A 25,179-nucleotide genomic window follows, 5' to 3' on the forward strand; every position below is an offset into this window, starting at 1 on the left:
ACTGCGCTGATGCCTTCACAGAACAGAACTAATACAACTGCAAGGTCTGTTCAAAGCCCATCACGTCGCATAGTGAAAATAAGACCATCCCCACACACTTGTGTCACTTCACATTTATCCTTATTGAATTTCCTCACTGCTTCATTGCCCAGTCACGCTGGAAAAGTCCTGCAGCAACTCTTCACAGTTTGACATTTGAGAGCATTAATAAAAGGATAAGATATCTACTTGGCTATTTGCCCAAAAGTTACCTGTGCTTAGTACTCCAGATAAAAGCCCTCAAGATTCAGCCCTAAGAACACTCCTCAGCTTTATGCACAAGCAGTAAAATAATCAGATTTCACATTACCTAAGAAGTTACAAACAGAAAGAGTCTTTCTGACCTGTTCTTTCTCTTACCTCTCTCAAGCATTAGAATTCCAGAGTGAGAGCCTGTAGTTACAGGCTATTTTTTTATTGATAAAAAGAGAGATCAGTGCTGGATTTGTTCTCATACCCAGTCCAATTTAAGCAACTCCACAGCCTATTTTAAAATCAAAAGGTGTTCCAACGACAAAGATCAAAGCAGTAATACAAGAGCTCAAACCCCAGGAACTGCGGCCCCAGAAAAGGATCAAATACTGCCTGAGTAAGCTCTGACTCTGCTCAACTGTTCAGCACATTTGAACAGATGAAAGGGCAATGCTGGAACATAGCATGCAGCTCCTTTGGAAACTTGGGCAATTTGGGGGTAGGAGCAAGCAGTGCCTCTTCATTTCAGCCAAATGAAAACCAAATATGAAGTGGGTGCAGAGCTTGAGCAACACATTACTGAAGCTAGTATCTTCAAGCAAGTCTGTAGGCATCTAGGGATCTAAAAACCTCTAGCATATACCAGCACAAAAGAGACCCCATCCTGGCTCCATCCCCTGGAGTTTAAACTTCTAGAGTATCAGTATGGTTATCTCTCAGAAATAAAAGTAAAATTATTCTGTTTAACCTGAAGCATAGCTGGAAGAACACATTATGACTGAAAAAAGAAATCAGTGAAATTCCATCCATGCCTAGAGTCATGTGCATTCTCAAGGGATGCAGAGAGCTCTGACACAAGGGAAAACTGGATTCCTGAATATAAGGCAAATTTGAAGATGAGAGGGCACATACCAACTTACCGGGCATCAAAGAGGCAGGAGTGGCTGGGAAAGAAAGGGACTCGCAGACCATGCTATGCTCTTTCCTACAGAAAGAGTCCTCCATGTAAAAGTACACATGGAGTATAAAACCAGAATCAAATGAAATGGGAAGAGAAAGACAGAACAGTTGGAATATAATAAACCACCACTGTCAATGGTGGGACGCAGTCTGGGAAGCCACAATACCAACTTCTGTCCACAAAGCAACTGCCATTGATAGAAATGCACTTGTCAGTCCCTGCCGAAGAGAGCTGCAGAAACAAAATACCACAGCTATGTGGCAGGTCAACAGTGTTGATCTACTGCGTCACAAGAGGAGCAGCATGTGGCACTGACAGTCAAAAATCAACTGAAATGGAAGAGCAGCACTGGCAAGTTGATGTAGTACCTTGCTGCTCTAGAGGAAGTTAATACATGCTGAGGGTTAGTGGGTGTTTTTAAGTATTACACAGAAATCACAGAATCCTGGAATGGTTTACGTTGCAAAGGACTTCAAAGCTCATCTCATTCTAACCTCCCTGCCATGGGCATGGGACATCTTACACTAGACCAAGTTGCTCCAAACCCCATCCAACCTGAGCTTGAACACTGAGCAACCTGTGCTAATGCCTCATCACTCTCAGAGGGAAGAATTTCTTCCTAATATCTTATCTAATCCTGCCCTCTATCATTTGGAAGCCATTCCCCCTTGTTCTAGCACTCGGTTCCCTTGTCAAAAGTCCCTCTCCAGCTCTCATGTAGGCTCCCTTCAGGTACTGCAGCTCTTGGTAAAGGGTTTTTCAGCAAATTACTGACAAATGAAGAGATGAGTGAATTTGAGAGAATGTTTGTCTTTCCCATAAGTCAACGACAGCCTGCACTGCCGTGAACTCTGCCTTCTGCTGAAGCCACGTGTTACACCGCTGTGGGAACCTTTCTTCCCTAACATACCAAAATGATCCCAGTCTTCTTGAAGGTTCTGGATCTCCAGCTGGTTCCGTCCCTCTGTGAAGAGAGGTTTGGGGTTTTTCTCAAAGCCTCCTGAGAGGATGCCACCCTGCCAGTTGCGTATGTAGATCCTGCCATCAGGGTCGAAAACAGCTGCAGAGGGAAGAAAACAGGTGGGAAGGGAATTGAGAGAAGGGATATCTGTCTCAGGCTGTTGTCCCACAAACACCAACAACAGGAGGCTGGTGACATGCCAGGCCAAGCCAGCAGTCTCCTGACATGAGAAGGGATAGTCTCAGTCCCCCAGCCCCACGCTGTCAGACCATTCTGGTTCTCACGTGACACCCTGGTGAGCCAGTTTAGATTAAACCATTAGCTCCCACCACAGCCATGCATATTAACTTTTGGACAGTACAATAAACCGAATTGAACCTGAGGAGCCCCAAGTCAGCAGGACAGTGTTCCCAGGAGCGAGAGGACATAAGAGGGATTCAGATTCCTGGTGGCACTGATAAACTATTATACTGGCTTGGTTCCACTGAAACTGCACCCAAGACCATACGTTCCACCAAGACATGTCCTTCCCTGCCCCTCTTTCTCTCCCTATTCTAAGAACAGCTAATTTTTAACAGATCCAGCTTACTGCGGGCCACCAGCACAAAGAAGGTGGGCAGTACTGGAGTGAGGACGAGCAGTCAGGTCTGGATTGCTCCTTCCACTGGTAGTGTCAACTTGAAGTATTTACGTTACTCCACCTGACATGTTCCATAGCAATTTTTGCCATGTACGGAAAAAGCTGAGAATATATATATGTGCATATATACATACATACATATATATACACATGCGAGGGTTTTAATCAGTCAGATAAAAGTGAAGCACTTGGACTCTGGCCAGAGATCTGAATTCCCTGGACAGTATATACATTACTCACTAGAAGCAGAAAATCTTGCTAACAACTGAGAGTAAGTAAATAAAGCTCTCTACTTCACAACCACAGTTTTCAAACACAAAGGCTTTTTTTAAAGAGATCCAAAAGCCAGAACATGGGGGAGGAGCAATTACCTCAAGTGTTTGGGTTGCCCCTACAGCTCATAGACATGTAAATGCCATTGTAAAGCCTTAGCTTCAGTTGGAGGAAAGGAATAGATGGGCCATTTGGGGCCAGCAGCCTGCAAGGAAAACACAGTGCCAAGGCTAGCATACTCTCCAGCCCACAAATGCAACAATCCAAGACTCACACACAACTACTACTCAAGCTAGAGTCAAGGTCATTCTCCTGCTAAGTTGATGAATTCTGAAAATAATTTCCTGCAGGACAAGCTTTCCCAAGAGTAAAGAAAGATATTCTTTCTACCACTGAAAAAGAATATTCAGAGCAATTCAGAGAGAAGGACTTCATAATCCCAAATGAGCTGAGGACCAATAGCCCAAGGTTGGTCTTTTTGTCACAAACTACAAGTCACCTTGGAAAGGCGGGTATAATTCACCAAGAAAAGTGAGAAGAGCTGAAGAATCCTTACTTGGTAAGCTGCTCAACAGAGGCTTCTCCAAAGGATGTGTCAGGAGGTAGAAGTGTTCACAGGCATGGAGTGGGATATGGACTGGTACCTCCCCAGAGTGGCCCAACTCATAGGCCCACTGAAATCAAAAAAGCACAGGTCAGAATGGAAAAGAGAAAAACCAGCTCCAGGAAAAAAAAGCAGGACATAGGCACAGGTCACCTCTCTGATTTTGCTTTCATAAAAGACCAAGTAAGATTTGGTTCAGACCCCCCGACCTTAAACAGACATGATTTTTTTCTCTTTTCTTAGAATTTGAATTGTTTTGGATAAAAACTGGTTTTCTGTTCCCAACACAAGAACTAGAAAAGGGGCTCCAACTCAAAACTAAGAAGTACCAGTTTACAATACGAAAGCAAATTAAGATCTGTAGACCTAAGTCAGTACCAAGTTCAGCATCTAGAAGCAGAATAGTCAGCATTTAGGTGCCTGTACTAAGACCCTTTACTAACAAGGGAGACAGCTGCTGCTAGCTGAGAAACTGCAATTGTCAGGTGTATTTTCCAGCAGAGAAGACATGACACTAAGGAGTAAAAGCAAACAAATTTTTGGGGAGGGAGATAAGAGGGTAGGGTGAGACTTAACTGTCTCCCTAACAGCCAATGCAAAATTCTTTCTGTCAGAAGGGTGAAGCTCCCAGCAGAGAGACCATGGGCAGAGCTGTACAATAAGCTGCAGGGGCTGTTCAGCAGGTTAACACCCAGCCTTTGGTGCTCAGCAAATGGCAAGCACTGCTTTTCCTCCTTCACACCCATGCTGGGCTAAGCTGCTGAGTAACATGACTTGATCTACTCCAGTAAACCAAGCCAAAGCACAAACCATTAAAAAACCCCAAAGGAAAACAAAAAAAGTACCAAAGGGAAGTGCACATATTCTTAAGCAACAGAAACAAGAGGAAAATTTTAAATAATTCAACCTGGCCAGCACAGTTGACAAAGTACTCGCATTGAATCCGCCCTCTGTCAGTCTCGACTCCGGTCACTCGACCCTTCTGGACTGTGACATGACTGACACTCGTCCGTTCATGAATCTGGACACCTGGACATCAGAAAGTCAGTATGCCATGAGCCTTCTTTCTAAGGTGTTAGACTGTTAGCTTTAAACCCTTACTCTCAACCAAAATGCTTATTTTCTCTTGGAGACAAATATCTATTCTTGACCCAGTAATTCTTAAGCAAAACCTTGTTATTTGTAAAACACCACATGTACAATTTGTACAAGCTGAGACTGTGAAGAGCTACAGACTTTTTTCTATGTGATAATCTGGGTGATAAACAGACCCCCAGTATCATGAAAGAAAAGAGTCTCAGCTATGGATTTCTTTCCATTACAATTCCTTTATGCAACAAAGTCTGCAGTTTCAGATGGCATGACTGGTTCTCTTATGGGAAATTTGTCATTTCATGGAAAAAATCAATAAGCAGTATGCAAAAACAAGCTGGGCTAAAAGAAACTAAGTGAGGTATCTTCCTAAGCAGCTTCTTCCAATCTGACAGACTTTCATCCTTAATGACCTTTATTCCCTGTTATCATATTTAACCTTTCTCCCACTTTTAGACCACTCCAAATTTGCCAAAGTGCTGGGCAAACAGCATTTTGTAGTACATTTCCAAAGCATATGTGCTCAATGAAATACTCCACAAGGCTTAGTCACCCCTTTCATTCGTAGGTAATTAACTATTTTGATGTGTAATTATGAGTCAGTTCTAGGAAGGAAAGAGTGTGTGCTTATTCAGAGAAATATGTAACCACTAAGGACAACAAACAGGTGCTTGATCTATCCCAGGAAACCTATAAAGATTCAGCATGTAAAAAAAATTTGGCCTGTTTTTTCAGAAATGAACAGGTTTAAAGAATCTGAGCTTTATAGAAACAACACAATTTTGGTCTTCAATGCTCGGTTAGAATATCAAAAGAGATGCAGAACATAATTTTCTTTTATGGAAAGAAGGGAGCTATCATGCAGGGGAGCACACTATAGATAAAAAAAGCTCCTACCATTCTGTGAGGCAGCGGTTGCCAGAGCCAGACTCACATTGGCAGATGACACAACTGCATCTTCTGGCACATACATGGCCCCCACAAGGTCATGGATGTTGATCAGTGGGTGGAGCTGTACCACTTTCTTTGGGCTGATAATTTCACATGGTATTCCCATTACACTGCCACAGAACATAAGAAACACGATGTCATTTGTCTTGCAGGAGAGCTGGTGCACACTGAAGCTGAGTTGTATTTCCTGCTCATACGTACTTCAGTGATGAAGCAATGCGCTTCAGAGAGATCAGTCGGTCCTGAGTCTGAGCCAGTGAAATAGAGCCTGTCTTCATGTACCCTATGACAATGACCAAAGTCAAGTCAGATTTGGACAGGAGCATGAATTCCTTTACATCTCAGACTCATTGCTTTAATATAATTGCAGACTTTTTGCTTCCACTACTCAGGAGCCTGGAAATCCCACATCCTCAAATAATTTTAAACACTTGCAAGCTAGTAATTAAAAAGTGCATGAGAGAACTTTTTAAAAAGGCAATTTAATTTTTAATTGTGTTCTCTTTCTACTTCATATACTCCTGTTTATTAAAAAAAACCCTGAATTTCACACATGGTGTTAAGAGAGAGAAGTTACTGGCCAAAAAGTGATCTAATAACTACTCAGAAGAATAAAACTTCAACAGCTAAAACCAAATATTATGTGACTCCAACACTTGCACTAAATTAGTACTCATCTTAATGGCAGGCACAGTTATTAACCTCTATTGAGTCTGACAGAGATCACAAGTTTTTGTCAGAAGAAAACTTTCAGTGACCAAGTTCTTCCTATCAGTTACATGCTCAAACATTCTGGAGGGAGAAGGAGAATTTCAACATAATCTTTTTGTGTTATTTCCAGGCCTAGACTACAGTAAGAGACATGGCTTTGCTTATGCTTCAGTGTTCCTGTTAACCGCCTTCTCATTTTCAGAAATGAATCAGTACACAGAATGGGCCAACTCGCTCCAGTCACTGCAATAATATTTTCCATGTCCTTGTGAAAATTCCCCCATGTCTGCCCAAGTTACAGGTAACATGAAAACTGTCACAATTTGCAGGTAGTCTGCCTTCAGTTTGCCCATCTGATACTCTTCTCCCCATTCTGATTACATTAGTGACATCTCTTTGCATCTGACTAAGTCCATATGTATTGTTTTTGAACAAGACTTTCAGGCCTTAAGACACTGTAAAAGCACACTCATTTCAGTGTCAGTACTTCAGTTTCCCAAAGATTACTCAGTGAATGACACTTTCAGTACCTGTTTGCACTCCTGTCTCCTGTTCCAGCTGCTGGTAGAGCTTGTTTGAATAGTGTGCCATCTTCAGATCTATGGACGTGGGCCTGGCTGTGCTCACAATGCCAGCACAGAAGCGAGTGGTACCAGCAGCCAACCTGCAGGAAAAGGTGCAGAGAGGGGCCTCATACAGCTGCCAGGTACCCACTCCACACCAGGCTGCTCCAGCAGCTCCACTGGCAGCACAAACCACACAGCAACTTCTCACCACAACACATAGAGCAACACTAAGTTGGACGATGCAGGGATGACACAACCTCTAGGATGATTTTGCTTTTGCTCACTTTTGAAAACAGATTGCAGTCCAAGACAATTTCTCTTTAATGAGTCCTAAATACTGACATTTTTCAAAGAAAGCATTTTTTGTAAAAAAAATATACTTAAGTTGAGCTGCCTGACTTTTCCCTTCTCCGAAGCAGGATTTCCCTCAAATCCAAATTAACCTGGCTTTGAGTCTTGCATATTTGAAGATTACAGTATGAGCAAGTCCCTCTCACTCTCTAACAACTGCCATAGACAGGCACATGTTTCTTGTTCCTTCTAAAACTGTCCCTAAACCATTGAGCTGTTTGGTGAAGGGCTTCTGTAGAGACAGAAACGTACACAACTCCATGCAGCATGGACAGGGGAAGACAAGGCAATTAGATTTAAGCATCTCCCTTGCAGCCTGCTTCCACAATAATTCCAAGTCACCTTTGCTGCTGCTAAAGTCATCATGCATTCTTCCATTTGGCACTACTGCTTTCAGCCTAGCACGTCTACATTCTCTCAATAATTCAACCTAAGATTCAGCTGGGTAAGGAACAGTTGCTACACCCCTACTCAACGACAACCCAAAGAGCTGAAGAACAGTTTTCTCATGCTGTGCTCCTTGTAAGACACTTTTGCTACTGCAATGTTCCTCTTTCTCCTTGAGCATGCACAGACTGACCCTGCACAGCATCTTAACTCACTGCAGATCTTTAATAGGCTGTTCATGGCCTGCTCCACGCTAGCAAAAATGACACTCCCTTGCAAATGCAGCCCAGCACTCCACTTTGCTCAGAAGGACCCCACTCACAAGGTCTCAGATGCGAATACCCCATTTCTTCTCTCTGCAGCTAGAAAGAACCTGCTGCTTCCCAGCCACACAAACTCCAGGAACCACAATGAATTATTCCTGAAAGCAGTATCAGGTGGGAAGCTCTAAAGTAGATCACAAATATGCAGTCCAGCACTTATTTAGGACATTAGAAGCTGCTGCAATAAACACCTCCTCAAACCCTAAAGTCTCAGCGGTGTCTCATGCCCAGGATCCCCCATACTTCTTAATGAAAATAACATGAATGCCCCTCAGAAAGGGATGTCTAAAACAACAGGGGAAATGTTGGGATGCACAGTTTTCAACAGGAACTATGTGCTCTGCTACAGAGAGCTGATTCAACTATATGAGGGCATATCTGCTCAACCAAACCATAACAGCCTTGGCTGTTTTACAGACAGGCACTAAATCCTCCAACAAGCTGAATAATCTGAGAATTTAACCAGCTTACAGGGCAATGTTTTAGTGATGCCTGCTTACAACCTCTTGCAGTCTCTGGAGCTTTGCTGGCTATGCAATGCTTTAGACACACATGGCATCCTGCTTTGAGAGGTCAGCAGGGGCTGGAGGAATAACGTGGGTTTTTAGTTCTCTTTAAACGGTTCATCACCTTTGCCAGCTGCATTGTTTTACATGATCACCTGTGATTACAGCAGAGCAGCTAGATATCTCCCGAAAGAACTGTGGTGCATGGAAAACCCACACCAGAGTAGAGTTCTGATGGGAACTGCAGCCCATGGAGGACCCACACTGGAGCCCAGTACTGACCACACCCCACTGTGTCACCCCAGTGTTTCTCAGGGCTTTGTGGGGAGGTAGAAGACCCTGAACTGCAGAAGTGAAGTTGAGGGGAAAAAAAGGTGGTGTTTTAATGTTTGGTTTTTGTTTCTCACTACCTGAATCTATTTTAACTGGCATGAAATAGAGTAATTATTTTAAATTAATTTGCCATAGGATAAGTGTGTTTTGCCCATGGCAGTACAATCTCCATATCTTTATCCTGATCCACAAGTTTTCTCAAGCTTACTTTCTCTCTGTCTTGCAGAGGGAAATGGCATGGCTGTGTGGGAGTCTGGCCCTGAGCCATGGCTATGCCACCACAGTCACACAAGGGATACTCTTCACCTTGCAGAGCAGCCCTGTGCTTGGGAAGGGGCAGTAAGTGCTGTTACTAATGTTCAGTATAACCTTATTTCCCCCAGGGAAAAAGGCTATTTCCAGGTCTTCACTTTAGTTCAGGTGAAGAGACAGAAATAACATGTTACAGCAGATGTTGTTCAGCATAGAAGTCCTGTTTTGTTGGGTTTTTAACCAGAAATCCTTACCTGCCCTGCTCAAGTAAGACTATATCCTTCCAACCCATCTTGGAAAGGTGATATGCCACAGAGGTGCCCATGATTCCACCACCACAGATGACAACCTGTGCCTGTGCCGGCAGGGAAACCGGATGAGGTTCTGCTGTAGTCGAGGTACTTCGCTGGGAGCTGGTCATTCTCCTCCATTTCGGGTGAGCTGCCCGCCACTGGATATCGGACAACAATCGGAGAAACATCCCGGCAGCTCTTTATGACTCTTCCTAAAGCACCACCTAGATGTGTTCAGGTGTTACCTCAGTACCACTCCTTCTAGGAAGGAAAAGAAGATGAGTGGTAATGTGAGTCTCATTACACACAAGGCTGGCAGCAGGAAACATCGCATGGTATGTCGGGTATAAGTGGACATGGGAAAGCTGATGAGCAAACAAACAGGAGGGTAGTTAGTCCTGAAACAACCACCTTGCCCTTAGAATTTAAACTTAGATCATTAAATAGGAACAGAGCATTACACCTTTGGTTTTGACACAGTGCAACTTGACAATGAGCAAAGAACCAGATGAGAGTTGGAAAAGCCCTCACAACAGTGAAAAGGAGAGCTGAAACACCCATCAGGCACAGATCATGCTCTGCAATGCTTCCTAAAGGCAGAAATTAATAGGGCACAAAAATAAGCTTGATTATTAACGCTGCCAGGCCTTTACCTGAAGGAGGAAACGAAGTCTGTGATCAGAGTAACTGGCACAGGGCACTGGAGAGGCCCCTCCGGGGATAGCTTTACCACAAGCTTTACCCCAGGGCCTGGCTGCAGCAGCTCCAGCAGCAGCAGCACCGGGGGATCTCTCACCCGCAGCCTCCGGTCCGTGCCGGAGCCTGAGGGACCGGGGGTGTCAGGGAGCCCCGGGGCGGGGGGCCGCCGCCTCGGCCTGCTCGCCCCCGACCCCGCGCTGTGGGGCGGCCGGGAGGAGAAGGAGGGCCCGGAGCGGTGCCGGCGGAGGGCGCGCCGGGGTCGCGGAGCGGGGCCGGGGTCGGCGGGGCCGGGGTCGGCTCACCTGGGACGGGGGAGGCCGGGCTGACCTTCCGCGCTTTACGGCCGCGGCCGCCGCGCGACAGCCGCCACTGCGCGTGCGCCATCCGCCCCGCCCAGCCGCGGCGGCGCGGCCGAAACAGCCCCCGCCCTTCACCCACCGCCCCTCCCCCCCGCGTCCCCTCAGAAATAAACCACCACAAGTACAAACCTGCAGACTCTTTTTATTAAATTCTCCCATTTCATCTGTACAGAAAAAAAAAATGCACATTATTATGTTCAGAATTTCAGTAACATCTCAAAATTACACAGCATGGACATGTAAAAAAAAAAAAAAAAAACCAAAAAAAAAACCAGAAAAAAGAAACCAAAAAAACAACTGAAACAAGGAGTGGCCAGGATTTATACACAGAAAGGGGAAACAATTTACAAAAAAGAAGTCTCGTTAATGTCACATTGAAAAATAATTATAATAAAAAAAGGAGACTACGTTCAAACTGTATCTGCTGTACCATAGGAATCTGCTGGGTCTGCTTTGTACACTGAGGGGGGCTGGGGAGCCCCTTTCCCCCAACGCCCGGCTCGTGCCCAGTCCAACACACGCCTTACTCACAGCTTCCGATCCTCTGCTTCTACGCGCAGCAGTCACACCTTTCCCTTTTCTCCTAGTTCAGTATTTCCCAAGGCAAGAGCTACACGAGCACTTCTAATTCAGTCAATAGAGGGGCAGCAGGGGGTGGATCTCAGGGTGCAGCGATTCACCCTGGAAGGGATCTTTGTGCTTGGTCAGCTATGGAATCAAATTTGGGTGTTGTGGAAGGAGAAAATCTCGCCTCTGGCTAGTGAAGAGCAATGTTGTTATTCCTTCCTATCCCAGGCAGCATTCAGGAACTCGAGAGCAGATGCAGAATTCCACCAGCACAGGACAAAGAGCGATGCCAGCGGAATTCTCTCTGGCACATGTGTGTGATTTGGGTCCCCTCTAACCATGACTCACTGGTGGAAGCAAAATGGCAGGTCTGGCTCCCAAACAGGGAGACTGCGCAAAGATCAGTACCTGGGAGCTGCCTGGAGGATCTGAACCCCAGAATTAGGAACGTGCTCTTACACAAACCCACACTACAGCTGTTTTGAGTCCACAGAGCTGTACTTTAAATAGGGACAGAAGTGCTAGATGAAATCATCTGGTTTCATACCACACTTGTGCACTCATACACACCTCAAAACTTTTTTTCCAAACAAAACTGATAAAGTAAAAAAACCTACAATCTTCTTTCACTAAGTAATAACGTTGTGTTTAAACAGAAATCGCCATCCAACTTCATCACAATTTCTCTACAACATTATGGGATTCCAGGGATCCTTCTGGCTTGTTACATTTCTTATCTCCGTACCTACCTGCAGTTAGTTTCCGTACTTGAGACGGTCACCATCATTATTTTCCATACAATGCACTTACTGTGGATTCTTTCAGAGCAACACTGATCAATCACAGGGTCAGATTCTGGAGGAAATGCTAAATTTTGCTACAGAATTATTCAACCTTCACTAGGGTCTTTCCAGCCCTTTGCAATGACACAAACACACCGATACTTAACTCGGTGCGCTGGGCGGTACTTCAAGTGCCAGGAATTTTGTTCCCACTCATATCTGAATTACTCCAGCAGCCTAATGACAAAAGTGAGGCAGGAGAATCCCACACTGAAACTCACAAAAGGACTTGGCTAGACTCACTAGGTAAACAATAAATAAGCTTATTACTGTGAAAGAGAATGAACTGTAACAGGCTAGCAGGAGTGAAGTATAGAGGTGCACATCATGCACAGTTCCTGACACGTGCACATGCCGTCATTTAGGAAGCCTAACTTGTTAACCCTCACAGCAGCAGGAAGCAAATGGAGAGCTGCACACCTTGCCAGATCCCAAACATTCAGCTCTTCCATCCATGCCCTAAGCACCAGCATCAAGTCTCGCTCTGAGAGCATCTGGCTCTCCAAGAGAAGGTTTTGTGATGATCAGGAGAAAAAAAAAACCCAACCAACAACCATCTCCTAAACTGCATTCAGTGGAAGGCAGACTTCTCCAGTGAGAGGTAAGGGTTATGAAGAAGAAACACTACCACAGGTTCTTCCACACTTCCATACACCACAGGCTTCCACAGCTTCTCTTGGCTGACTGCAGCTATTGCTAACACTCTCTATTACAACAGAGAAGTTAAAAAGGCTTTCTTGAATTCAAGGCAACAGCAGTGTTTCTTAAAACCATTTCTCACACCTTCATACAAGGGTGGTGAGACACTGGCACAGGTGGCTCAGAGAGGTTGTGGACTCCCCATCCCTGAAGTGTTCAAGACCAGACTGGATGGGACTCTGAGTACCCTGGTCTAGTGTGGAAGGTGTCCCTGCCCAAGGCAGGGGTTGGAATGAGATGAGCTTTAAGGTCCCTTCCAACTCAAAACTGTTCTGTGACTCTGATTCATTCTTTCTTTCTCTGCAGTGGAAAATGGTTACCTGCAGGCAAGATGATGTGCTGGCAACAGCAAAACCAGTTATTTTTGGAACAGTACTCCTGTGGGTTTCTGTGCTTCTGAAACCTCTAGATTTTTAGGTATGCATGAAAAGGAGGAGAATGCGTCAAGACTGACTGGTTTTTAGTTGAGAAAAAAGTAGATTTGGTCATCACCAGTGGTAGGAGACCTCCTTTTAAAACGTGAAAAGATAACATGCTCAATGATAAAATGGCTTGGACCCCTTGCCAGCATCCATCCTTTAAAAGGTGGGTCTGGTGTCTACTGTGACAAAAGGTTTATTTAGTATCCTACATTTTTTTCCAAGGGCCTCGAGCCACACACCTGTAACACCATCCCAGCACACTCACACTGAAACTGAACTCCCAGGTGAGCCTGACATAGGCAGAACACCACCAACCACAGACTAACACCACCATAGAGCACGGACTCCTAATGCCAGGCTCCGGGCACCCTTACCATAACCTTCTCCAAATTAAAAAGGAAAAAAAACCCAGAAAGCCTTAAATCTGAAAGTAAAGAAAGTCACCTTCAGAGCTGAACAGGGTTTACATTCAGAACTATGGCTACAAACCTACAATTTTCACCGCAATGTCTTTTGGAATTTAGTGGAAGATGCTATTTCTAGACAATAAACCATCTAATTAGGCTTTCCAAGCTAATCAGGTTACAAAATGCCTTCTCAAAAAGTCACAACAGTTTAAAAAAAGCCCTCCAATGGCAATTTAATTATGCCTGACAGACATTTTGGAGAAGCAGGACTCATGCCAGCAAGCAAGGCTGCACCAAGATCCCACTTCCCTTGCTGGCAGCTCTGTGAGCACATCCATTTCGACAGCAGTCATTTCAACACTCAGTCAAGTGATACAACACACACTTCTAATTGCCAAACTAATATTTGTGGAGTTACACACCTGTGCTACCTCAAGACACCTGATTAACTGTTTCTCTTCTGCTCCACTTCATGCTGACAGACGGCCAAGTCAAGCTCCCTTAACACCAGGTAAGTGGGGCAAGAAAAGGAATTCAGGCTTAAATTCAGTTCTACCTCACCACTTAACTGCAATCCTACCATACACTAACTCTCCACTGAAACTTCATCACTCAGGCTTTCGCTGCTGCTTGCTTGTGTTCACAGTACTTTGCTACAAAACCAGGAGTGTTTGTGAGACTCACTAGCATAGCAAGTCTAAACCCATATTAGTTTGCCACCATCCTCAGAGCGGGATGAAGGTGTGTTTGCAAAAAGCTTCAGCAAAAATGTCATAGCAAAAGCTCACAGTATTTTGTATATGTCATTCTGTAGACACAGCATCACCAGAATCAGCTGGTCCACACTCTGGAGTGTCTCAAAACCACCTCCACTGTTCTTCTAGAAAACAATGGGGAGAAATGGAAACACCAGGTCTTACCTAGTAGTGTGCTAAGTGGGAAAATAAAGTTACAGTTCAAGCATCAGCCTAAGTTGCACAGTTTCAGGCACATGGTTTTTACCACAGCACACATAGGAGAGCACATCTCAAATGTGAATAAAACATATCCTCCTGTACACATCGACTCTCATGCAGCCTCTCCTGGATTTCATCAACACACTCCATGTTTCAGTTAAAGCACGTGTCTTATGAGCTCCACACCTCCTTGTAGTTGAGGAACACAGGTGATAGTAAGAAGAGGCCACAACTACTGGTGCAGCTTTTCCAAAACACCTTCTTTGGGCTCTTGGGTGCAAGTATCCAGTTCTGGAAGTATAACTATACATAGCATAAATGCCATGTTGATGGTAACTATGCAAAAGCTACTTCCCTTAAAGATCCAGATGTTTCTGCTTTTCATACCACACTATCATTCTTCCATCCACTTCTGCTTGGCATTCTGGACCGGCACCTGTGTTCTACATCCCAGGAAACTGCCAGGTGTTATCACCATCAACTGCAGTTGTGGAAATGAAAAGCACTCTTCAGTGCTACCATTCAAACCATTAAGACCCAGAGCGTGGTTACAAACGCTAACCCACAAGTAACCGTTATATGGAGAGAGTGCATGTTGAGTGTTCTGGTGCTTTCTGCATCACTGACAGAGCACTGCACTGCCAGGGCATCAATACCATCTACACACAGTTAATTGGGGAGGGCAACGGCTTAGCAGCAGCAAGGTAAAATAAAAGGAGTGTTAGAATTTTACTGCATCATGGCTAATAAAAAAGTTGACCAAGTAACTGCTCAGAGCACTTCCTGCCCACTGACACTGTTCACTACTGACAGGCTCTACACACCTCGTGTCTACATCGTGTCTTTAATCTACTGAAATACAAGTTGTACAGCTCATATGAGTATTCAATCCTGGTCAGTATTTTATTCTATCTTGCAAGCAGCAAGAGGAAGAAAGGAAGGACATCTTTTCAGCCAAAAAAATCCACAGTCACAAAAGCAGGATATTCACTAGGAGATGACACCAGTGCTTGGTGTCCTTAGGTTGTCCAAGACTATGCTCTGAAGATGCTTTACACAGACGAGCAAGATGTCCAAAACAAGGCCAACTGTGGTGTAAGATGCAATTTACCCTTTAATTTCCTGCCTCAACTTCACCCAGCTACAGAGGATGACTAGATTTCAGTATGAACCATTACCTAAATCATATAGTCTGTATGCAGCATATGTCTGTCTTTAAAAATTTACTTAAAAACTGCTTGAGCTGCAGGTCATATCAGTCTGATTTGGAGAGTGAAGGCAGTTCCAACAGTACAACAGAGACTTGTCTACAGGCAGGTAAACGAGAGTCTGCTAACAAAGGGATAACAAAAAGCTGCTGGCTGGGCTGTCAATGTTGCACACAAACTTTCATAGGATGAAGATGCCACGGATGAGATCCAGGATGGGAAAACTGAGCCAACACCTGCTGCTGTTCTAATTTTTTTTGTTTTTTTTTTTTTTATTCTCCTCTCACAAGAGGGGGTGGGTAGACTATACAGTGGAGGGCTGTACAAAACTGGGCACTGGGCAGGCATTTCTTCAGCAGGCAATCCAGGCTCTACCTGTCCTTGAGCTCTCTTGTCACCCGCTTGGTGATGCGTCCACACATCAGGCCGATGAGGAAGAGTACACAGATGCCAACTGTGATCACAGACAGGATGTAATTCTTGGACGGAGAGGTCATAACTTGCATGGCAAGGTCAGAAAATCCTTCTGCTGGGGCAACCTGGAGGTGAAAAGGGAATAAATGAGCCAAGCTGTGCTTTCTATGCAACCCTCAGCTGTGAAATTTACCAGCTTTAGTCTCAGGTACTGCTATTGCCTCCTGTCATCATCAGAGTTGGCCTGAACCAGAAAAAAGCAGGCCTGCAATAATTCACCTGAAGGAATTGCTGTTCAGGAGGCACCTTTTAACAGGAAGTTTTCCTGCCCCTATTTCATTGCCCCACAACTTCTCTACAGAAGACTAAGCCCTGTGTGCACAAAAGATAGTTTAATTCTGCATTGTTAGGGATGCATCCCAGACACAGTGAGAGTAAGATATAAGTTCCAAGAAGACCTGATTTCAGTTTTTCTGGACCAAACTCAAAATACTAAACTTCATTCAGAGACAAGAATTTCATTACAGTTGAAGTTTTTCATAAATACCTTGCAACAGAGAGATCTAAGGCATAAAAAATGGAAATTGTTTACATATTCACCTTTGCAGCATAGCTCCACATTTCTATACGATCATTAAGGCGTTTCTTGCATTCAGGCTGCAACCTCACACGCTTATCTTCTAGAGCTTCCATTAAGCATGACATTTCTGTAATGTGCAGAAGATGGTGTTACAAAATAGCAACAGTGGTGTCGATAACATGGTGCAGAGAGGGGCTCTTCCATTCTCATGTAGGCTGATGGTTACAAGGCTTTCTAAACAGACCTGGCAGACTATGCCTGAGGCTAGCAATTTCACCAAGATTCATGATCAGTATTGCATTTGGAGATGCAAAGAATTTTGACTTCCAAAAAGAAACTACAGTACGTATCCAATATATAATTCACGTGGTTTACATGAGATTTTATGAAGTCTTTTAAATCTGTACCTTCAACGAGCTGTATACTCTGAACTCCATGCCACCAGCCTTTAGAGAGAGCTAAGATCAAATTCAGTTCAGAAAAGCACAATCTTATCTCCTTAGGCTTGTTAGGAGTTTTTGATCAACAATATATTTTGAAAGGCTTAACTTCCTGAGTTTTCACACAGTCCTGTGAAAAGGAAATGGGATCACAGCGTTCTGGTGCCTACAGAGGGGTTTGGCCAACTAACTCATAAGCTCGTTAAATGCTCATATGAGACATCAACATAAAATTTTGTATTTTATTTCCATGCTACCATACTTGACTAATCCCTAATTAGATATATTCTGCTTTGCAGTGAAGAGTTATTTAGCTTGTAGCCAACAGGCCACAGACTTAGTTAAACCAGCTCCAGACTTTTAATGCACAGTTGTCAATTCAAGCACTCACAGGCAGAGCCCTCTAAGCTGCAAATTCCTGCAGACCTGCAGTGCAACCACATCAGAACACACATCAAAAGAATTATGACAAAGCGGGAACAAATAAAGGATATCCAGAATTTCAGAAATGCATTCAATAACCAGCATGAAACATAACGATCAGGAAAATACTTGTCTGTTACTTTTAATGCCAGATAAACTTCATAAGATGGGAAAATTCAGAACTTTTTTCTCCCACTAGTTTTTCTTGAACAGCCCCACATCCTATCCAAGTAGCTAACCTATTAACAGTAACAAAGTGCAAGAGCTTGACCGCAAACAGGAAAAGAAAGGGCTAGGAAACACTTAAATATATTATGTTTCAAGTGGTCTGAACTTGCTGAACTCAGTCTTGGACGACTTAGAACAGCTGATGAAGTCTCATAGCCTTTAGCTGCTATGAGAACTTAGACAGTGCTGTCATGATTACTTACCCTCTGCAATGCTGGAAAAGAAAAGACTCATATGTTTAAGCAGAGAAGAAAAAAACCCTCCAAAATACTTCAATTTAAATTTAAATACTGAAATGAAGAAGCCAAACATGGCCAAAGACTGACAAAGAAAGAAGAACCAAGGAAATTAGTTTAGAATGAATCTTGTGAATCCAAACTAACTTGTTGCTGTAAGAAAAGGAATTTAGTTCTAGGACAGCTTTTGATACGGTCTGATAGAACATTGTCTCATGTAAATGTGGGAGCTGGATTTTGTGTGAAGCTGATACAAGGTGGGAGATAAACCTCACTGAAAAATGAGTTCATGTGTATTAAAAGCTCATTTTCAATGGAATTTAACTGAGGAGGGATTTTACAGAAGGTCTATGGATCTGCTATCACACACTATTGTCAGCAATCATAAGAATGATGGCACATAAAATACACTCATTAAATCTGCAGATAAGGCTACAAGGATATTATATCAGGATTGAGGACTAGGTCCTGCCTTCGACACAAGGAAAGACTTCTTGACATCCATTCATCTAACACTTCTGCTGCTGTTCCATCCTGCTGCCCACAAATGACTGGTGGAAATATCTTGTATGTAAGATTATGCTGGTAAGAAAATGCAGGTTAAATATCTCAGTACTGAGAGGTTACACAAGTACAGCACGAGCACTTACGGCGTCCTCTCCCTGGCGGAATGGCAGCACAGTGGTGTTTGATGTCTAGGGCACAGGCTGTGTGGAGTACCGGGTCAACAAATATATCTGCTTTGCTTTCCTTCAGCATGTTGAGCACTTCCTGTGGAGGAGAAAATTTCAAGTACATCTCAGAAAAAGGGGACAGAATAAAACTCATGCTGATCAATGACTCTGAAAGGTGTATCATCTTTTTAAATCCAGGATTGTGAGAAAAACCACCACTGTCCCTGGATAAGGCTATGAATGCTGGTTTAGGCTTAATTAATTGGTTTGTAGTGTTCCTGAAAATACTCATATTAATCTAAAAGATGACATCAATATGCCAGGACTACTTCAGTTAGAACTGAAATCTAGCCACGGCACAATTCATACAGTCCTCGATCACACAGCCTGGGACTAGGAAAGCCTACAATGGAGATAACATGAAGAAACAGATTAGTAACAGAACCTTAAGAAACCATAATCAAGAAAGGATTCAAGTCTGGAATTGCAAAGGAGAAACTCCCAGCACAATTTTCACTGGCAAATTGAAAGTGAATTGAATCCCTGCAGGCCAGAACCAAGACGTATAGGGAAATTTCAGCGCTCTGGCCGCATACTAGCTAGAACATGACCTAGGCTGTGATCTGGAAAAATCAAAGACTTCTGCAGGGATAGGAGCTTTTTAGAGCACATCCAATTTATTTTCTTTACCTTCTTGCACATCTCAGTTTTTATTTTCAGCAGATTCACTTTCAGACATTCTTCCACCTGCCCAGTCTGCTCCTGAGCTGCTGCTTCTTCTGCACACAAGCTGGAAATCTATTTTGAAAGAGGTGTTTTAACATTCTGCCTTTTAGCACATTTATATCTCAATATGTTAGCTCATCACAGGGCACAGCTAAAGAATACATGATGAGATTGCTTCCCCCCTAAAATCCCCAAAGCCAAATGCAGCCTGGCTCATGCAATATGCATAACCCTTTGAAACCCAGCAGCAAGAAGTCAATATCGCTGTAGTGAGGAGGAGGGCAGGGAAGGAAACAGCATGGAAAGAATGCGAAAGCATGAAGTAAGTAACACTGGAAGCATGACCAACTCTGTTACCAAAAGTGAAAACTCAAAAAGCCTGACTGTATTCCAGTTAAGGCTGGCAAGACCAGAGAACTGACTTTTTTTTTGACAACAGGAAAAAAGCGTTTTTCCATAGTCATAAGTACTGATGAGATCCCAGATGAAAAAATTAACTTCATATTAGCACTGCAAAGGAAAATTCAATTCCTACACACTGGGCAAAAGTCACAAGCAGAGAATCTGACTAGCTAGAAGCAGCTCAAAGGGATTTTTTTGTTTTAGTTATTAGGAAAGTTCGTGTTTTGAGAAACAAAAATCCGCTACACAAAGGGAGCTTTCATCCTGCAAAAGTAGCTATAGAGTTACTCTCCTACCTCGTCGGAACAGTGCATCTGAAGCTGGGGATCCAGCCGATAATCAAGGGCTGATTCTTGGATTATCACTCGAATTTGGTCCTCGCAGTCTGGAGAGAGACGCTATTTGCAGGAGAAAGTCATTAACTCACTCAATGACCTTCGGTAATCAACCACCTTGTACATTAACCAGTATTCTGTAATACTTGTATAGGAACATAAAAACCTCCTTTATGTATAGCCTGTTACATACATTGCACACACCACAAGACCAAGTTTGATTTGTTTTTCAATGACTGTTAATCAGCACGATCCTGCACATTTTCTCATTTGCAGGCACCAGCTCTACTCACCTGGTCTGCATATTTCAACTTCAGGCATGAGATGACTTGTCCTTCCAACTCTGTATCATCCTTGGCCCTATTCAGGATATTTTGGCAGAATTTTGGTATGTCTGCTTTGCACGCCTTCCTGAGCACGGGGTTTAAGCGGTAATCTAACCAGGAGAGATGACAGAACTTCGTTAGAGCACACATCTCTTCAGATTACAGAGTGTAACACTCCAAAAAGAGATGGGATAAAAATTTCCTGGATGGCATTATACCATAAAGGAACATAACTTTGGGGAAAAATAGTATTTTTTCATAATAGAATTTCAAATTGTGAGATAATAGCTTCAGGAATAAGAGGATTCAACAACACATGCTGACCCACTGACTAAGGTCAGCGTGTACACATAAAACCACAAAGGAGAATAAAACTGATACTTTTCCTGCCATGCTGAACACCTCGGGCAAGCAAGTTCTGGGTTTTTTTCAGAAGAAGATACCTGTGTTCTGTGTAATCTGGCGCTTGGTAATCATCTGCTTGCATTTAGGATCCATCACTTCACTGTTCTTATTTTGTTTCAAACACTGCAACATGTTTTTCGAATCCGCCTCTGGACAAAAGCGCTACAAAAAAAAATATCCCCAAAACCCAACAAGTTTCATCACTAAAAGCCCTAGAAAAAACAAAAACCAAAACCAACAAGCAGCTTCCTTCATGGAAGGGAATAATCACCTGCCCAACAGAGAGGTATACAGCCACACTGCCTAGCCCCAACATTTCAGTGCTGCTCTCTGAATTGACCATGGGCATTAATGTCTCTGCTTACGGACTGAGCACTGAGCTGTACAGTCCTGACTGGCTTTATCAAAAGCAAATTGCCTTTATTTTCTATTCTTAAGAAAAGCACACTTGGAAAGAAATACCCACCAAATTAGGTTTCATATTCAACTACTTTTGTTCCCATTTATTTTAGAAAGTAAAAAAGCAATCTTTTAAGTCTATACACATACTGCTGTTCTGTGTAAACGCTGCTTGGACAAAGCAACAGTGAAGACTTCATTAGTACCACTCAGTGCAAACTAAGACCACATATAAGGAGAAAGCAGAGAGGAGTTCACTGACAGTAATTAGCCCATTCTCCCCTTGAATCAGATAGTCAAAAGTGAACCAGCTCACCCAAAATTCAGACCAAGGTACTAATTCCTTTTGTTAGAAACTAATTCTGTGGGTGCAACATAAGGCTGTTGCATCTTCAAATCCTCACTATTTTGATGAGCTCAGGTTTCTTTTTAAAAGCATGTGTCTGCACTGAAGAGCAAATAACTTTCAAGATGTTCTTCATCAGCTAAAATACGGAGTCAGGGCACTGTATACGGACCACACGTACCAGTGTTTCAGGGCTTGCAATTCTGGCTACTGTGAAAGTGTCTTGTATGAACATTCACTGCTGCTTTCTACGTGGTACCACTTCCAGCCTTCATTTCTAATTTTAAGTTTTGCATGATTTTGCTTGCTCTATCAGTTTGATAAAAGTCTGTGTGCACCAGGTCAGCAGTGAGCTGAAGATTTTACTCTTCTCTGTAATCGTAACTTCTTCACCCTTGCTAAAAGCCAATCCAAATCCAAACTGACTGGATGAGAACTGTATTAGAAGCCTCAGCAAAGATTCCCTCCTCAATTCTGCTGGCAGTTGGGAAGACAAATTTATTAGCACACAGGCTTTGATCAGGAAGTTGAAAGAGAAGAGCCCTGAAGAAACCTCAGCCTGATTCAGAGTTAAGAAACTGATTACTTTGCAAAAAAGCAATCATACTTCTGAAAGAGCACAGCAGTGTTGTAACAAGCCTTTACAGGAAGCTCAAAGCTGATAGAGCTCTTATATCCCAACCTCACCCTTTTAAATGAGCACACTACCATTACCTTGATCATCTGCTTGCAGACTCTCATGAGTGTATAGTCCAGTTCTGGGTCCATCATCTCTGTCTCCTGCAGCTTAAACACCTTCTGGTGGCACCGTGTACTCAATTGCTTCTTGATTTCTTTCAGGCATTCAATAATCTACAACACAATATTGCAGGCATAATGGACACACTGTTGATATGATTCTGTCATACACAGCCATGTGTTCCCCTAATGACCACCTTCATCTCATTTGGACAGTTAAAATCCCAATGCCTAGATTTTATTAAAGTCATTACCAAAGCTTATTTCTAGAACTTGCTTTAAGTTCATCTTTTCTCACAAAGATTTAATGAGATGAAGAGGGTCTCTTGGACTTATTCCAAAAACACAAATGTCATCCTAAGAAATCTTTAGCAACATTTGCAGTAACCAGCTGCAAATAGCTTAAAACTAGCATTAACTGAAGAATGAAGTGCTCACAGCATTGCATTCCCCCAGTTTTAATGCTTGTGTACCAGTGGAAAAGAAAGAAATTAACATTCCGAAGTACTACCAAAATATTTGAGTGATATCAAAATGAAAACCTCGAGCTGCACTTACAGGGGCAAAAGTGTTCTTCAAAAGTTTTCTGAAATGAAAGTACAAATTAAATTGTAAATTATTAACAAATTCCATTACCTGAGCATTGCCATAGGGCACGTTCTGGCAGTAATTCTTGATGTCACTTTTACAAGCCTCATAAAGTTCTGGTTCAAGTCTGATATCCTCAGTCTGCAGGAAAAATTACAATATGAGCCTTAAAGTAGGACTCAAGACTATTTTACTTTTTTAGTCTCTTAACTGGAGACCTCTACTCACAAAAAGTAAGCAACTCTCACAAGAGCCATTCAGTTTCTTCGAGTGTAAGGGTCTTGGGTGTGAAAAATGGTGTTAGTAGGAAACCAACTTTGGAATTCCCTGCAGCGATCAGTCAGCTTTTTAGACTGAAGAAAGGTTTTAAATCAAATTATAGAGCTAGCAAGTTGTTTCTACTGCTTCTCCTAAAAGGGCATCATCACAACTGTCCAAGACAACTAAAATCTTTCCATGTGAAAGCTAAAGGACATATTAACAGTAGGTGATCAAGGATGTGAATGAAGTTTCCTGGTTTTGGTGATGCCCAGCATCTGAATTCTTCCATACAAAGGCAAGAGTGCTGCCTCTTCTGATATGGACCTACTTAAGGTGAAGCTTTGACACTTAAACAGTATCTACAGGACAAAGACCCTAAGAGTTTATTACTGCAAGCACTGCAGCAGGAAGTCGAGAGGCAGCTTTGCCTACCAGAACAAACACTACTCCTATTTATCCACTGAGCAACTTGGAGCAGCTGGAGTCGAGTTGCTTCATCTGTGCTTGTTTCCTCAGTCTGTAAAATGAAGCTTTTGTTCTTTCCTAGAGGACGTTAAGGACATCAGAATGTGTAGCACGTTGCTGTCTAACACTAAACATAATCACTTCTAGCTGAAATTCCAATGACCATTTAGCTTGCCTTAGCCTTCGTGAGACTATATTTAAGGCGTTAAAGACAATCAGTACTTTCACTGCGAAGGGCAACTGAGCCTTGTGTTGTAAGAAAAGCGGAAAAAATAAATTAGATACATCTTACAAATGAGCTTCCTTTTTTCCCCGGAGGTGGACAAACCAGGAAGTTTTAACTGATGGACCTCACTAGAAGAGCAGGGAGAACAAGAGTTTCAGGCATGTTTACCATCTCTAGCTCCTCAACACGCAGCTGTTTGCGGCACTTCAGAGAGACCCTGTGCTCCTTGGCATCCTGCAAAGTATCATTGCGCACAGTTGTGCTCAGACAGATCACCACATCCACCCTGCAGAAAAGAAAACAGCTTTTTACTCATACATCTTCACTAAGACCAGCCAAGGCTGGTATTGGATTACCACAAGAGAGAAACTGACTCCAATAATCCAAACACAGTATGAAGTCCTTGTGCATGTGTGCTCACTTCTGGGTACAGCTCTATGTACAATAACTGTATCACAATTAAAACCTAAAGTGGAGTCTAGATCAGCAGACAGGAAGACATTCAAAATCCCACCAAACCCTTTGCCCAGCAAGATCTCTGCTCTAAAGTCATGTCAGCACTTTAGAAAAGCTTTGCTTCATCTCAGAAATAGATGAAGGTGAATACCTACACAGCATTGCAAGCAACCCTTTTAAACTATGAGAAGGGCATTTATCTCATAAAATGTTAATAGTCTTGCTATCCACAAACACGACTGACCTTGTGTGTAATTCTGCCTTACACTACGGCAGTACAACATTAAAAAAAACCCCCTCAGAACTGCAGTGAATAAACCAGATAAAACAAGTGGGCTATTTTCCCTTCCCAGATCAGCAACTAGAACAACAATAGTCTGCCTCTTAGAAGACAATGAATCTAGCAAGGATATAAAACATTCTGGGATGTGCAATCAACTAATTGTAATAATTAGCTAATTTCAGAGCAAGTAAAATAAAGAGGACAGGCTTCTATCCAGGAATAAGGCAGAAGTAATTTTAAGAGGCAGGCCTCTACCTTAAGCCATCTGCAGAACACAATCACTAACTGAACACATACAAACCAACTGGCCTTTAAAGGAAGTCCAGCATTTTCCGTCCTATCATGAAATACCCTGACACTTAATTACATACTTATACAAACAGATTGCTGTTTGGTCAGGCACTACATACTTTTTTTTGATGTTGGGGCACAGTTTCAGCACATCTTCCTTGCAAGCCATTTTAAACTTGTATGAGAACCTAAAATCTTTCATTTGAACCTGCAAGAGAGAAACGGGGAGAAAAACAGCTTTGGTCATGTGGAGTTTAAAAAAAAAAAAAGTGAAGTGCTGGCCAAAAGAACACTTGTTCAATCATACAATTAGCACATACTTTTGTTCAAACTTACTAACATG

The 25,179-nt window shown here is 42.9% G+C and overlaps 2 protein-coding genes across 5 annotated transcripts in view; both read right to left on the reverse strand.

Annotated features, from left to right (window-relative positions):
• The window catches only part of PDPR (pyruvate dehydrogenase phosphatase regulatory subunit), a 28,662-nt gene extending 18,205 nt beyond the window's left edge, over nt 1-10,457 (reverse strand). Inside the window, exons 1-8 of one of the 4 annotated variants that reach the window (XM_042027371.1) lie at nt 10,437-10,457; nt 9,397-9,696; nt 6,955-7,088; nt 5,915-5,996; nt 5,660-5,823; nt 4,578-4,699; nt 3,623-3,740; nt 2,103-2,252 (exon numbers count right to left, since the gene is read on the reverse strand). In XM_042027371.1, the coding sequence (XP_041883305.1) occupies nt 2,103-2,252; nt 3,623-3,740; nt 4,578-4,699; nt 5,660-5,823; nt 5,915-5,996; nt 6,955-7,088; nt 9,397-9,623 (997 nt within the window). In that variant the 5' untranslated portion in view covers nt 9,624-9,696; nt 10,437-10,457. Of the gene's footprint in view, nt 1-2,102; nt 2,253-3,164; nt 3,272-3,622; nt 3,741-4,577; nt 4,700-5,659; nt 5,824-5,914; nt 5,997-6,954; nt 7,089-9,396; nt 9,697-10,088; nt 10,375-10,436 lie in introns of those variants that run through there. The other 3 variants (XM_042027370.1, XM_042027369.1, XM_042027372.1) reach the window with 3 other exon arrangements.
• A 5,388-nt stretch (nt 10,458-15,845) lies between these two features.
• The window catches only part of GLG1 (golgi glycoprotein 1), a 79,184-nt gene continuing 69,850 nt past the window's right edge, over nt 15,846-25,179 (reverse strand). The window contains exons 16-26 of the mRNA XM_042027375.1: nt 24,956-25,044; nt 23,975-24,092; nt 22,903-22,995; nt 22,243-22,380; nt 20,822-20,945; nt 20,346-20,488; nt 20,014-20,115; nt 19,280-19,387; nt 18,566-18,686; nt 16,609-16,715; nt 15,846-16,133 (exon numbers count right to left, since the gene is read on the reverse strand). Of these exons, the coding sequence (XP_041883309.1) occupies nt 15,966-16,133; nt 16,609-16,715; nt 18,566-18,686; nt 19,280-19,387; nt 20,014-20,115; nt 20,346-20,488; nt 20,822-20,945; nt 22,243-22,380; nt 22,903-22,995; nt 23,975-24,092; nt 24,956-25,044 (1,311 nt within the window). The 3' untranslated portion in view covers nt 15,846-15,965. The remainder of the gene's footprint in view (nt 16,134-16,608; nt 16,716-18,565; nt 18,687-19,279; nt 19,388-20,013; nt 20,116-20,345; nt 20,489-20,821; nt 20,946-22,242; nt 22,381-22,902; nt 22,996-23,974; nt 24,093-24,955; nt 25,045-25,179) is intronic.

Source organism: Corvus kubaryi, unplaced genomic scaffold (genome assembly GCF_017639235.1).
Source record: "Corvus kubaryi isolate FWS band 111438036 unplaced genomic scaffold, C.kubaryi_AGA036_p1.0 37300, whole genome shotgun sequence".
NCBI lineage: Eukaryota > Metazoa > Chordata > Aves > Passeriformes > Corvidae > Corvus > Corvus kubaryi.